The 15524-nt window shown below is 38.6% G+C and overlaps 1 protein-coding gene across 5 annotated transcripts in view; it reads right to left on the bottom strand.

Moving 5' to 3' along the window:
- NTRK2 (neurotrophic receptor tyrosine kinase 2) overlaps positions 1 to 15524 on the bottom strand; it is a 204189-nt gene that overhangs the window by 78937 nt on the left and 109728 nt on the right. For all 5 annotated transcript variants that reach the window (XM_084505478.1, XM_084505480.1, XM_084505477.1 and 2 more), the window contains one exon: positions 7898 to 8086. In XM_084505478.1, coding sequence (XP_084361604.1) covers positions 7898 to 8086 — 189 coding nt within the window. The remainder of the gene's footprint in view (positions 1 to 7897; positions 8087 to 15524) is intronic.

Here is a 15524-nt window from a genome sequence, read left to right as displayed (position 1 = left end):
GAGTGCATGTCTCACTTTGTCTCCTCTCATACTCTGTCTTTATAATTGAAATGCATTCTTTGGGTCTTAGTTGCTCATATCTCCTTCCAAAATATCTTCTGTTTAGCCGGAACTATGTTTCATGTGCTGTATTTCTAGTTGATAACATAAATTACAGACCAGAGTCCAAGTTGTATTTGTACTTGCATTTCCAGAAATAGGACTCCCAGTGCAAGTCAGAGTTTACCAAATAATTCAGGTCATAAAACACCATTTTGTGTAATGAAATGCAAGCATTTTGCTGATCATGTAACTGCTTGCCTTTTTTACCAGGTATAAGAGGAGTTCATGAATGGATCATTACCAGAATGCAAGTAACTTTTGGGGACAATATGATTCTATAGGTTCACCTCTACAATAAATGTGGAAATAGACCCTTTACTTCCAATTCTGAATCTTTAAAAAGGTAAACTTCTCCACTGCTCAAGTTGAAAGGTTCAGCCTTTGGGAGAAATTTTTCCATCTGGTTGAAAAAGAAAAAAGAAACCATGTCTACTGAGACTCAGAATGAGCAGCAGGTGTTAAAAAAAATCTCATTTCTTACAAATTTATTTATTCCCTGTTACATTTTATTTATTAGGCAGAGGAAGTATGAGACCAGACTATTGGGAAAATTATGTGAGACTCAATATGACGTGTCTGGGGTACAATTCAATTGCCAAGCTAATAAAGGTCAAACACAGCTAAGGAAATATACCACCTATGTATGTGGTTGACATCTTTGACATATGCATGTCTTGATGAACAATTGCAAAGACACATAATTTAAGTGGTGACTGCAATCATGGATTGAAAAATGCAATACAAAATACAAAAATATTTAGTCAAGCCGACAAAATACATCTTCATACATCCTTATTGCTCTATCTAGCCCATAAAATATCTTTAGAGTAAGGCACACAATGGGAACAGGACAAGCAGTACATTTGACATGTATATCATTCCTCATAATCTCAAACTCATTCATCCTTATTTTGCAGCATTTAAAGTTCGTTGGCTTTCAGCATCTAAAAATTCTAATTTTGGTGAAGTGAGTGCCCTGTTAATCCTCCCAGCTTCTGAACAATGATTGCCAATGAATGTCAAGTCTGGCAAGTTCAGCTTGGGTAGCGAGGTGCTTCCACTCAGTATGGATTTCACCAAGATTGATTGTTTTTGCTCCTCTGTGCTCTGGCTGCTGAGGTTAGGCTGTCCTTTATAGGGAAATGAGCTGGTTATAAATTTTCAGCTCTGAAAACCTTGGGAGTTGATGGAAAATCCCCAGGCTTACAGTTTAGCTGTCTAAGAAACCACAACAGCAGATTTTCTTTTGTTGTCACTGAGATGTAAAAGCCTTTCAAAAGAGATGAAAATGCTGACAGTCTTTCTCGTGGGAGACCCTTATTCTGTGTATTGGTACATAGTCTATATTTTTAACCTGTAATGCATGTCAAAAATTACACCTATTCCTGAAAATTCTAGGAGAGTGTAACGTGACAGATACAACCTGGAACATGCCACATTTGTTATATGGGAGTTAAATTCAAGTAGAGATTGTCCAACGCTTGCAGTTGGCTCATTGAGTCATTTTGGATTTTTAAATGACACTGTGTAGGATGGGCACTACAGAGCAATGAACGCATCTTCTGCTGTGGGTCAAACATTTGGCAGATCGCTGCAGCACACAGGCTCTCTCCTGGTGAATTTTCCTTTTTGCCTACTGTTTTCATGTTGCCAGATTCTCATGTCCCCACTCCACAGTGAAAGCCCATGCCCTGAGAGAGAAGAAGGAGATGCTGCCATAGCAGAAGCACACGTGCTGGGGACAGGCTCTCCTGTGGAGTTCCTGGGGCAAGGATGCCTGAGAAATACACCCCAAGTGACCACAAACCCTCTTTCTGTTAAACTTGCCCTGGTAATGTAGATAACCAGTTTTTGTTTGTTTGTTTGTTTGTTTGTTTGTTTGTTTTCTTATCAAATGGTCCCTTGCTAGTTATCCAAGGACTAGGGAGAAGGTTGTCAGTGCAGCACCAGATCAAAGGCCTGTTGAGGCCTGAGTGATCAAAACCACAGAAACAACTGGTCTGAGCTACAAGCAGCTGCACCCTTCCACTAGCCTCCTGGGAGAAGTAATGCACGTCTGAAGGTCCAGGAGTCTGCCCTGGCTGCCCTCTGCTCTGCATGGAGGCTGAGCCAGGGCTGCACCCCTGGCTGGCAGAGGTGGCCAGCTCTGCACCCCAATATGCTGCAGCCCTGCTCAATGCTACCGCCATGCTCAGTGCTACTGCATTGTGAAAGAAGCTTGAAAAGAATCACAGTGCCATAAACAAAATAAACAGAAGGAACACAAATCCAGACCTCTTTCTGTTTTCTCAGACTTTTGGGTTCTGGCTTACATTCTCAAGATCTTCTTCACAATTTTTCCCCTTTAAAATGAAATCTGAGATCATCACCAGACTCAAAAATGTGGCTTTAATGTCCAATTCTATGGGAGTCATGATAAAATGACAAGAATAACACTCCTATTTCTTTTCTCCTATAAAAATCATTCAAGAAGGTGGTGGACAAAAGCAGAGCATTTCTGCAACCTTGCTGCCTAACAAAGGTAACCATAGTCTGGTTTATATTCCTTAAAAAGAAAACTATAGTCACAGAATAAGGTAAGTCAGAAGAAAACGAGATCACCACTAGCTAAATGGTGTAAGAATCCCTGAAATGAAAATGAAAATGCCTGAAAGTAAGTAGTAAGTTGGTAAGTTCAGTGCTCACAGTGGGATAGGAGAGGGGTTAATATATATATATATATATATATATATATATATATATATATTTCAGATAAGCAAAATAAATTAAAATAAAGTTACAAACATTATTTTGATCAACTTATAAACAGCTGCTGACTTTCCTTAACAGAAGCCAACAGAAGAAATACAGTAATTTTTCACAGTGGGTATGTAGACAGCATCTTGTCCACTAGCTCAAATGATTCAAATGCATTTTTCTATGTATATCCACTAGAACCTGAACTAAGACACTCACAGGTGGTAAAATACTGAAAGCAGTCAAGCTAAGTACAATAATTGTTATTACTTTTCAATGGAGTCTAAATAACCACCTATTTCCTCAACACAGTATTGTAAGAATAGGGATGCTATTTGTGTGCTAATACAAGTGCAGGTGAAGCACAAATATTAAAGCGTGTCAGGACAACCTTTCATTTTTATAAAATAACAGAAGTAAATCTGAAGATTGCACTACATTTTTTTTTACCCAATGTATATATCTAAAGTGCACATTCACACTCTGGTTCTTGAAGGAACACCGTGTACTGCAGAAATATAGACCAAATATTAAGACTACCCATGAATACATACCAATTTCCCACTTGCAAGCCACAATCCACATCACATTATCTGAAACACAGAGGCCAAGAGGCCAGTCACTGAAAACACCTTGCCATTACATCACACACTGACTAATTAACAAGCCTGCCCAGTATGCTATTTTCTACCATCGATATCTTAAGGTACAAAATCAAATGAAAGCATGGATGTGCTGTGAAGGGCAAACTGACACTAGTGCAGTTGGTACTTATTCACCCTCACGGGCCTGAAATCTGGAGCTTACAAACCTCTTCATGAAAGTTCCACCTTCTTTTCAGTTGCACCCAACAGCCATGATTACTTCTTGGGGTGGGGGTGCAGGGTGGTTCCTATTGGGACGATATTCAGAGAACAATTTTATTCTCCAAATGCAAAAACCATTTGCAATGAGCTTTGTATCTAAGGTCTGCCCTGAGAGTCTCAACTTGGGCTCTTCCACTGGCATCTTCTGCATGCCTTCTTCTCAGGTTTTGCTTTTCACATTACTACCCAGCACAACAATGTTATTTACTGACTGCATTTCCAACATTAATCACTGAAATGTAACAGCAATTGGCTGATATATCCTAAGACCTATGCAGGAAGTTAAATGATGAATGAAGAAAGGCCAGAGCTGTATGTGGGCTTAATTGTTTTTCCTTCCACCCTGTTTCAACAGGTCCATCAAGCTCAGTTGATAACTGTAGCAACTACAACTTCCATGTAGGAATGTAGAAGACTATTTTTTTGATTTTTTAATGAAAAGATCAAATAGATAAGGTGCTGTGACATCTCATAGGATTAGTGAAGCCAGCCTTTTAGCAATGGTTGGCTACCATGCCCGCAAGATACTAGATCAACCATTTGATTTCAGAGGAGAAAAATCTTTTCAAGGTTTGCCATCCATGAAGGGTCTCTGCACCTGAGAGTGTTACTTCATTACAAAGTTATGGCCTGATTTTCAACAGCAGCAATTTAATACTGTTGGTAATTCCTAGGTAAAAGGTTTACAGGTTGATGCTAATATAACACAATGTGGTTTATAATGAATCAAGTGCAAAGAGTGTTTCACCATCTCCAGGTGGTAAACTCTCTCATGGAAAAAAAAAAAAATTACAGTTGTCACTGTTAGCTACGTACCACCAACAGAAATTACCAATTGATTTCACATAGAGAGGAACCAAGAAATCTGGTATGTGTCTGAAACATGTCAGTGCACCACAGACTGTAAACTTCCAAGGTAGAAATAGTCACAATATTGGAGTGGTATATGAGCAAGAAGCAAACAATGGTCCACAGCAGAGAAGAGTCAGGAGTGTTGGGACAGGTTGGCAGATAGAGTAGTGCCAAAGCAGCATCAGTGAGGTTGCTAGCAAGGCAAATGAATAGTTAAGATGGTGGACAGTTGGAACTGAAGTATCAAACAGTACCAGTTGCAAGATGAAGGGTAATTTTCTACTGCTTTGCCAATTACAGGTGCATATGAGCACTTGGGCTGAAACATGGGACAGAAATTCAGTCCTTCTGAGTGATGACTGAAAAACAGCCCCTGAAGTCACTGGGACTTTGGTCTTTATCAGTTTGCATTTCCCACCTTGAAGACTGTGTCTCAGGAGCAGGGATGTGTTACAATTTTTAGCCTGAGACTTTGATTCCTTAGAAGCCATTACTTTTTAGGATTTAGTTACTCAGTAGCTAAAGTAGCGATTTACTGATCCAGTGATGGAATTTAAAATGAAATCAGTCACAAAACATTGTTTTATTTTCTTCTAAACACATGCACTTTGAATACTTCCCAATGTACTTGGAAATGATCGTCTGTAGAGAAGTCAAAATACCTGTCATGTTGATAAGGAAACTCTACTTGCTACTCAGAGCAGATGTGTTCCTTTAATTTGAGAAAACTGCAATTCAATCTGCATACACCTTCATCAAGCTCAAAGTCTCACCTTTTTCCACACAATAATGTACATACACTAAATACTTCAGAATCATTTCCAGCATGACTGTCAGTGGTTGCTGTGTTTAATGTTAGCAGACAATGGAACTTAGACCAAATAGGAAATAACCATAAATGTTAATTATCTTGCTGAAGATGAAACCAGATGATATCTGGTGCTGGCATTATCGTAAACAGGAAAAAGGTATGAGAGGTACTTAACTTAGAGCTTTATAAATACCAGATATGCACATCAGGAGGAAGCTGGCAGGCTAAGAAAGGACAAGTACAGCTCTGTAGTAACAAGTGAGTGAGAGAGACAGAAGGACAGGGTATGTGAAATCATTCATGGGAAGACCATTTTTATCCCAGACAATTTGTATTACCTTCTTTATTGGACAGATGCTCAGTGTGTTAGGAGAAATATGTCTTGGTTTATATACTGCCACAGTTTACCTTATTTTCTTTGCTACAACAATAAAACACAAAGACTGGGACCACCATGGTGATGTGGCAAAATGCAAAGCATCAGTCCCATATGTCTCCCTGGAGCACCAAAGCAAAGTCTTGAGCCTCATCCTGCAAACATTTATGCACAAGCTGAACTTCATGTACTGTGATTAATTTCCCTGACACCGTGTGGGTTTCATTGCAGCACACAAAACCAAACACAGACTTACGTATTTTTAGGATCAGGACCTACTTAGCACTACTCAGCTGTGATTTAATGTGATTGTACTTAATGTGCATCTTACTAAATGTGAGAGAATTTTGTGTTTTGGTACAGTTTGTGTTATTTTTTTGCTCAGAACAGCATGTATGTTGTTTCAACATTAATGTTGAAAGTGAAATACTCTGTAGTCACTGATGTTTATTTAAACAATTATAACATTGTCTAATGCAACTGGGAACGGAGGTACAGTAGCCTCATATTTAAAAGCATGGCCTTTTATATAACATTAAAGAGCTCTAGTGGGCATGTTGCCCATTTCTGATTCCCTAATGGCTTCTATTTTTCACAGGAATTAATGTTCTAATCACAATGCATCTGTATAACATTTTCCTTGTGCTGATCAAGTATCAGCAAATCAGTGATTATTTAATGCATCCCACCACATATGCTAGGCCAAATTATACAAATATGGTCTGGTGGAAGATATAATGGGGCACTTCTAATCATAAAATAGTGCCCCCCCCCCCAAAAAAAAAAAAAAAAAAACAAACATAGTAAAGGAATAGTAAAGGAACATCAGGGATATATAATAAAAGCAGAAATATCCCTCATCTTTCATGGCAGGATCATTTTTTGTGGACTGTGCTTAGATGCTTAGAGTAATAATTGAGATGTAGATGAGCGTCAATATTCAGAATTAAGCAGTCCAGCATCAGTCTTTACAACCTTAGAGATCATGCATATGTATATGCATGCAAGCACTCATTCACAGGTCAAGCAAGATTCCTATCATGCAATTTAAACATTGCAAAGTTGGAGGCAAAGTTTTCTGATCTAGGCAGTAAGCCCCTAAAAAACAACTTGTTTTTTGAAGCCGTATCATTCTGGTTAGGATAGAAATAGGTTGTATCATCCCTTAGTTGCACATCCAACAGCTCACAGCTCAACAGCTGCACTGGAAATCTCTGGACTGACTTCCCAGAGAAACACATCAGTTGTCCATGAACACCCTACAAATGTATGTATATTCATATACACACACACACAGACACACAAAGAAGGCTGATATACTTAAATACCTAAATGTACTGATGAAAAAAAAAAAAGCAGTACTGCAGTTGTTAATAATCACAATACCACTTAGGTATTTTTTTTCCAGTTATCTGCTACAATGCTAATTGCTGGTTCAAAAATCAACATTTCACATATCTAATTCTACAACTGAAGAATAGTAGCTGCAGTTAGGGATATTCTTTTTTAACTATAAAGAGTTAATTATTTTTAACACTTTATACCTATTCACATTTTATCTGCTTCTAACTGAACATAAAATAATTTGTAAGTGACATCTCTTGTCCACTGAGCAACCTCCTGCTCTGTTTTTCAACATCTTTTCCAGTTACAGAGATTGAATTATACAATTAAACTAAAATAATGGAATTTTTAGTCCTTATTCTTATTCCTTTACAAATGCTCACATTTCAAAATTAGGTTATATTCATTACCAAATTGAGAGCAGTGAGTATGTAACAATACTGACTTTCTTTTTGACCCAGCATTTTGTTTTGTCCCAGAAAAGCATTCAGTGCACAAGACTGGCTAAAGACCACTGAAATCAATGGAAAGGCTACCAGTGACTTTGATGGAATATGGACTGGGCTTTGAGCATAACACTGATGTCTTAATTAACTCATTAAAAGGGCTGAATTTGGCTTTGACAGATGTAAAGCAGTTCATCCCATGTATTTTTAACAAACTGCATATATTTTAACCCCACCCTTCCACTCCCAGGAATTTAGACTTTTTTTTTTTTTTTTTTTTTTTTTCTGTTTTCTCTGTTAAGGAGCCCCAGCACTTGCACATGAATAATGAATGACTGGAATACATATATTTGTTTTTACTTACAGGTGTCTGGCTTGAGCTGACTGTTGGTAATGCCAAAGTACTGAGGATTTTCAATGACGGGAATCTTTGTCATCCCAATGATGACTGCGTCAGGACCCCCCTCAGAAGAAGATGGAGTGTTACTGCCATTTGAGATGTGATGGAGAGGACTGGCTGAATCATCATCATTGCTGATAACTGAAGAAGGACCTAGAATTAGAAACAAAGATTTGCCTTAATTCAGAACTTTTTTTTCCCCCTCAGACCATTCCTTTTTTTTTTTTATCCATTTTTTTTTTATCTCCAGTCTTTTTGTCCAGACTATCTTAATAGTCATATGCTCTATTTATGTACCTTGTTGATCTTACCTCAGGAATTTTATATGTCTGAGTTGAGATGGAGAAGTGGGGGGGGGGAAGAAAGGAAAAAAAAAAAAAAGAAAAGAACACAGTGGTAGGCCATTAGAATTTGGAATGTGAAGTAAATTTTTTGCACTGGTAGATCACCTAGACTACATATGTCATGGTCCAGCATAGTCTGTTATCAAGAAATATCCCTAAATAAGTTATGAAATACACATAATAACTTTTTACCTTAAGACTTTCTCAGATCACAGAGCAATAATACCTTTTCCCACAAACATGGGGAAACACCTGCCTTCTCTTTGAGGTGGCATTATAACAAGGCAAAAGACAGAGAGAAGATGGGCTCATCCTAAACTTGGAAACTGTGTCAGTTCTGAAAGACAAAATGGCTGGGAGCCAAAATCAAGAGGACATGTATACAGTCATAGAAGGTGCAGAGTACGTGCTCAGAGTAGTGGGAAAGACATATCTCATACTAGTGTGACATCTGGGGTCACTGCACATGTGGTCCTCCAGTACAGGATAATATTCCTGTGGCTCCTGAGGCCCCATCCATACTTCAGACTGGTCACATTCCAGAAAGAGGTTTATTTTGATCAGTAATTTAATGACAGTTTTTGTTGTTGTTGTTGTTGTTGTTGCTTTTTTTGTTTTGTTTTTGTTTTCACTGTGTACTCTATACTTTCAAAGAAAGCACTATGGTGTTAAAACCTTGTAAGTAAATAATAATAACAAAAAAATGCTTAGCAGCATGCTCCACTTCTGTGAGCTGCAGGGGCTTCTGAATTAATGGCAAGGTCAGTGCAGATACCATTTGAAATCTTGTGATCTAACACTGCTATTTAAATTCTCCATTACATCTTCCAGTACACAGACAATGTTCAAAGAAAACCAGCGTCACCATTTAGCAGTGACAACGTGTTGCCTAAACTGCCCACTGAAGAGCCAGCAGAGATCACGCATGCCACATGTCAGACCATTTTCCATCCACATTAACCTGTGCTTTTGGTTTGGCATTCACGTATTCTAATTTTAACAATTAATAGATGATGCTAGCAACAGATGGAATGATTCACCCCCTTGACATGCCTGTCCTGGAACGGCATCCTCAGACAGCACCTGTGTCTGCCCTACCAGCAGAATTGATAGGTTTGTCTCCCTAAAGAAGGGGGAAGCACAGGTGATCTTGGCATAGACAAACAGCTGTATTTACTCCAAGTCACCAGCCACTCTTCTGCAAAATGTTGTCCCAAACTGAGCTTTAAGTTGGACAGAAGAGAACAGTGCAGAGGCAAGATAGATCCAAGTAACCCCAGCACACAGATGGCATCTGTGTTTGCGGGAGAGATGGGGGACATAGAGACACCAGCAAATCATGTAGAAACATCACGGAGGATGTAAAAGAAGATGAGGAGGATGCAACACAACAACTAATACACACAACTAATGAATGAGGGCAGGCCCAGACACAGCAGCCAAGAAAGGTCAGGTTTATAGAAAGGAAATCTAGACTCTCTTACTAGTTTGTGGTGCACTGTATCATAACAGGAACACTTTATCATTACATGGTATGGTTCACAGGAATAAAGCTTAAATAATTTGGCATGTGGCTATTCAACCGTATCTTTAGAGGCTCAAGCATACTCCCACCCCCGTCCTGCTTTCCCTTCTCCCCAGTTGGCTTAATGGTGCATGAGGGAAATGTTCTCATAGTTTGAAAAAGTACTTCCCCGCCCCTCCCCAGCCTGAAACATTAGAGGTGATTTTTCAAATGCCTTGCACTTCACTGGAAAGTCACTGTTGACAAATGTAAGTGAAGCCTAGATCTCTGCAATTTATCAAGTGAAATACTAATACCAAGGCTGTTTTTGTCATTACTGATCACTGAGATTGATTCTACTAGGAAAGCTGCCAGGATTAAGAGTTTTTGGTGAAGATTCCTCTAATGAAGTGCAGAACCTAGCAAACTGTGGGAAAGGGACCCTCAGATGGCACCAAAGATACTCAAGTGAAGTCACAACACATTTTCCAGGTGCATGGGAGTTGTGTGTGGTAGAATTAGTGCAAACCCATTTAAAACTGCATGCAGTTTTGTTTTGTGTTTTTTTTTTTTTTTTTTTTTTTCTAGAGATCATCCTTAGGTCTCTCAAATTTCTGAATGTCAAGCTAATGGCACCAAAAAGCAGACAGGCAAATACAAATTTTCTTGGGAAAATACAGTCCTTTTTTATACATATACATGTATATAGTCCTAATACAGATTTTGTATGAGGGTCAAATCCCTTCTCTTACAGCAAATGGGAAAAATCTCTTGCCTCTGTAGTTTCGTAGACACACCTCTCTTAAGTCCTTTTCAGCCTTGTTGTTCTCTGCCACACAGGAGGAGGCTCCTTTTTCATTTTTTGCTTCCACAAGTAGTGATGGCAAGGAAAAACCTCCATTACACATTTCTGGATGTTAGAATGGTATAATGAATAGAAATTAATTCTATTCATCAAATCATTTCTTACTACTCTAAGACACATTTTTGTGTGGTGAACTGTTTTTTCAGTCAGTATAAACTGCAAAGTGCTGCAGGTGAAAAGTAGACAATTGTTCTATAAATCTATTCACTCACTTAAGATAAATGGTAAAAACTAGTCTTGCTTGTGGCATGAAATAGGTTCCAAGTATATTCAGCTCTCTGACGTAGCTGAGGAAAATTTGGAAAATGAGGTGATTCCTCAGTAAGTATGTAATAGTCTAAGAAAAATTCAACGCTGGGAACTTTGTGCTGTGTCCCTTGATGTCCTCTCTCATTTGGTAGAAGCTAATCGGCTCATGCAATAGTCTTTGGAAACAGTTGTTCAGATTCAAAAATCCTATTTCCTTTTACTGTGTATTTCTTCTCTAGTTAAGCCAAACAGAACTCAACAGATGGAAATTTTTGTGTATCAGAGGCAAGCTGAGCTCACATCCTCTCAAAGAGCCTCTTTGCTGGGACCTTTTAGTGAATATGAGCAAACTGGTACACAAACTGTTTCCATATTTGCTTGTATGCCAGACTACACTTTCTGTGAAGCTGCATTTCATCTTTCAAATGCACTAAGTCACATTACAATTACAGGCCAGCATTGCAGCTCACTCCTTGCAGCAGCAGCCTCTGACTGATATTCCAGTAATGCAAAACCATTTTCCAGAATGCAAGATGAGCCCATCATATGTGCTGACAAGAAACTTGAGCAATGCTTTTCTGAATTTGAGCTAAGCTCAAATCAAAAGATAATTTCTTAAAGTACCTTAAAGTGTGGTTTCATGGAGATTAAATGGGGTCACTTTATTATTTGTCAAAGGCAGAATGAGTATGATAATTACACCTATTGTAGATTCTGTTTTTTATTAAATCTACTGTTGATTTCACATCCAAAATATGAAAATTTCACACAAAATGTCTTTGGTGGAAGTGAAAATCATGGGTTGTCAGTAGCCATTAGCTATTGCCAATAGCAGACTCACAGTCAGCTTGACCTTTTAACAAAACTGCAGAGGTTTTCTCTGCCTTCAAATGTGCAGCCCAACATCTTCACTAGATATCATTTTTAGACTGTGTTTCTTATCTTAAGAAGACAGAAGCTGGAGCCAGATGAGAAATGGTAGGCTGCCTTGGAGAAGAAAGATGAGAGCTACACTCTGCAGGGCTGAATTTCTTCTCTCTCTGATGTTAAGCTAAAAAACTGCCCATTCTGCATGGCCTAGACCTAAGAAAAATCACTTCTGCATACAAAAATAGCAGCTATCAGAAAAGAAAAGAAAAAAAACAAACAAAACAACAACAACAACAACAACAACAAAAAACAGTGCCATGTAATGTAAAAAAAACAATTACATTCTAAACTGGCACACTATGAAAAAGCCAAAATACTCCCCACTTCCTAGGCTGTGAATGAACCTCATGGACATAGTATGAGGACGAGCAGAAAGACTGCTGCTATTTCTGGTCAGAAGAAAGAGGCTCATGATCATAAAATACATCCTTTCCTGATGCTCTTTTTGCCATCAGAGTAAATGAAAAAATAGAGTAAATGGTAGCATGCATGCTACCAGGATCTACCCACACTGTTATTTACTGGGACTAGGCTTTGCTCTGCCTTATTCCAGATTTCTGCAGATACTTAGGTAGCTGGCTGCTGCAACACATCTGACTACTGTCTGCTACTGAACTAATCCACATGACCTTCCTGTGTATGAAAGTACAGAAAGAGTCCCAAAGTGAATAACAACATGACTCAGCTAAGCAAGCTCAAAAAAAATAAATAAATAAAAGGAAGGTTCTCAAGTGCAGAATCAGAAGGAACATATGGTTATGGTTTGCACCTGGCATGGTCTTGCAAGCACATATTTTCAGACTTTAGTTTAGATGGTCACAAACAATCACTGCATCATTCTACTTCTCCCTTCACCTACTGTGTTGAAGATGTAAGCAATCTATCCCATGCATACTCTCTGAACTCTAACAAGAGCTCTTGAACACAACACTATTCTGCATGCCCCTTGCAATACCCTTCACTGTGTCACACGTCACTTGAATTATCCCCGAAGTCACTATGAAAGGTTGAACTAAGTTGGGAGACATCAGGAGTAGTAATTCTCAAAAAAACAGACAATTTTAACTTTATGATTGGAGCTGTGTAGTTACAGGGACACATCTGCTTAGCTGGGTCTTAGAAGGCAGCTCAAGTAGACGATTATTTATAGAGATGACTTCTGTGCTGTGATGCCTTAATGACAATGGCTCCTTGCATTTCAAATCGCGCTCAACGCAAGGAGGATTCCTCAACTGATATTGCACTAACATTGGCTCTTGCTTCAGATCCTTGTTCCCATAGGCACAAGGAGCAATCCATGCAGGGATGTAAGGTAATGGCATACCATCCAGTCAAAAGCAGGCCTGTAAGTGCATGTCATGTCAGTAAGCATCAACTCTGTTGGATTTTAAGGCCATACTGAATCTTCTCTCTTTCTGCTTTTTGGTGGGGTGTATTTTTTCAATACTTAAATACTTTGTTCTAAAAAATCAATTATTTATAATTTCTTTCCCTATAAGACTCCCATATCTTCTGTAGTTTTTGTTGTGTTTTTTGTTTGTTTGTTTGTTTGTTTGTTTTTGTTTTCTAGGATTAAAAGGCAATTTATTTTTTTTTCTGCTTCAGTAAGACCAGAGATGCAAATTCACTTGTTATCAAGCTAAGATTCACATTTCTTACCAGATATGACATCTTTGTAGCTCAACCCTTGAATCCCTGTTTTATCTTTCATTCCCTCTAAAAGACAACTCATCATTCATGACTTGGTACACTTTTTTTCTGACCAGTGCTATAAACATTACTTTGAATATTTCTTTGCATTCCTGAATTCAACAGCTGTAGGTAACTGTGATGTTGAAGAATGTTTATGCAGTTCTATTTGACTGAATAAGGAGCCCAGCCTAATAGAAGGTAATGCAATTATTGCAACATTACTTTATATTATTGGTCTCTTAAAATGCTGCATGCTGAATACAGAGAATTGAATTAAGAGGCATAAATAGAACACAAGGAGAAAAAAAAAAAATCAAAGCCAGCTGAATAAGCTTCCCAAGGAGAAACCAGTTTAGTCTCACTTTGGTTGGTGGAGCTGTTCAAAGTAAACTCAGATTCCTCTGCAAATCCAGAGTGAGCTTGTTAAAATGATGCTCTTTGCTTTGCAGCTGCTGATATTTTAATGAGGAAACAGTCACAGCATGGTGCTCCTATGCTTCCTCAGCAGTTCATCTGTGCAGAGCAATAGTATTTCTTGCTTCTCCTCACCTTTCAGCCAACCCTTCTTGTCTCTTGCTCCCAGCCCTGCCATGTCCCCAGAACACAGCCATAAGTGTTAGCCTTATTGCTGTCATCTCAGTAGTCAGTGGCATACTTAGTTGCCAAATTAGTATTATGGGGCTGATACTCCTCTGCTTGTGGTGAAGGAAATACAAGAATAAGATCACCCCAAGCAGCATTGCACCCAAGTACAATGCTCCTTGCGTCTGCTGCAGAAGCACACTGTTCTTCAGAGCTCATACAGTGTATGCCCTTCTACCCTCGTGCAGCACGCTGAGCCAAAAACTACATTGTAGGCATTAAATTTGTGACTCAGAAAACTGAGACTTGCCAAGCTTAGGTGTTTAGAGGATAAATAATTTCACATCTTCTGACAGGTATCATTAACGTTTAACTGATGTGCACCTAACAATGCTTGTTTAAGCTTGCACTCTCTTGCTTCTTGATAAGTGAGGTAAGAAAAACTTTCTGATGCTGCCTAAAAAGTTCACTTCCCATCCAAGAGCATGCCCCCAAGCAGTCAGGAGAACCAGAATGGATGTTGATCCAGAGAGCAAGAAAACTTTCCCATACCCAGCAGACTAATGCCTCCAGTCAGCACATTATTCAGAGACTCCCTTTCCAACTGTTTCTGAATTACAGAAGAAAGAGGGCTCCTAAGAGATCTCTTGCAGGTAAAAACTGGCTGGAAAAAGAAGTTTAAACTCAAGAAGCACCCCACAGGAATTGATTTACCTACAACAATTGCAGAACAAATGGGAGACTTTTGTTTGGAAATCATAATGGAGCCACACTACTTTGACATAACATTTCACTTGGGTGATCAAGTCCCCAAAGTATTTTGCATTTGTTTTCAAATGAAAATTAATGTTTTTTATTTCCTTGTTTGTTGCAGCTCCATGAGAAGACTAAATTGTTTAGCTCTCACTGTATCACATTCCTGCAGAGAAAGTTAGTGACAGATTATTTTCTTTCTCACACAGAATAGCTTAAGCAACACATACCCATGACTGTAATTAAATAAAAGGTGCATTAGAAAACTTTATAGTGCCAAATATTCAGTGTTGCTAGGTGTGAAAGGTCAGTCACAGTTACTTAAATGCCTTTCACCTAAAAAGCACGTTCTTCTTGCTGGAAAACTTATTTCAAATGCCTGACTCTTCTGCAGAACAACGAACATGTAATCTGGGTAATTTCCACTGAAATGTCTATGCACAGATTTTAGCCACTCAACTATTTCATCAGGCCTTTTTGTTGTGGCTTTCCATCTAAGAGCCACAGCTGCTTATTTGTTTCATTCAGCTTTATTCTGGATTCTGGAGCATGATTGTGAAAGAGTCACAGTCAGTGCCAATTAACTGCTTTTTTTTTTTTTTTTTTTTTTTCCTCACAACCTCATCTACATTGTCATGTGTACACACATTCACACATTTATTTATGCAAAGC

This window comes from Aythya ferina, assembly GCF_964211825.1.
Source record: "Aythya ferina genome assembly, chromosome: Z".
NCBI lineage: Eukaryota > Metazoa > Chordata > Aves > Anseriformes > Anatidae > Aythya > Aythya ferina.
Note: the sequence above shows the minus strand (reverse complement) of the source record. Positions and strands in the feature narration are given on the sequence as shown.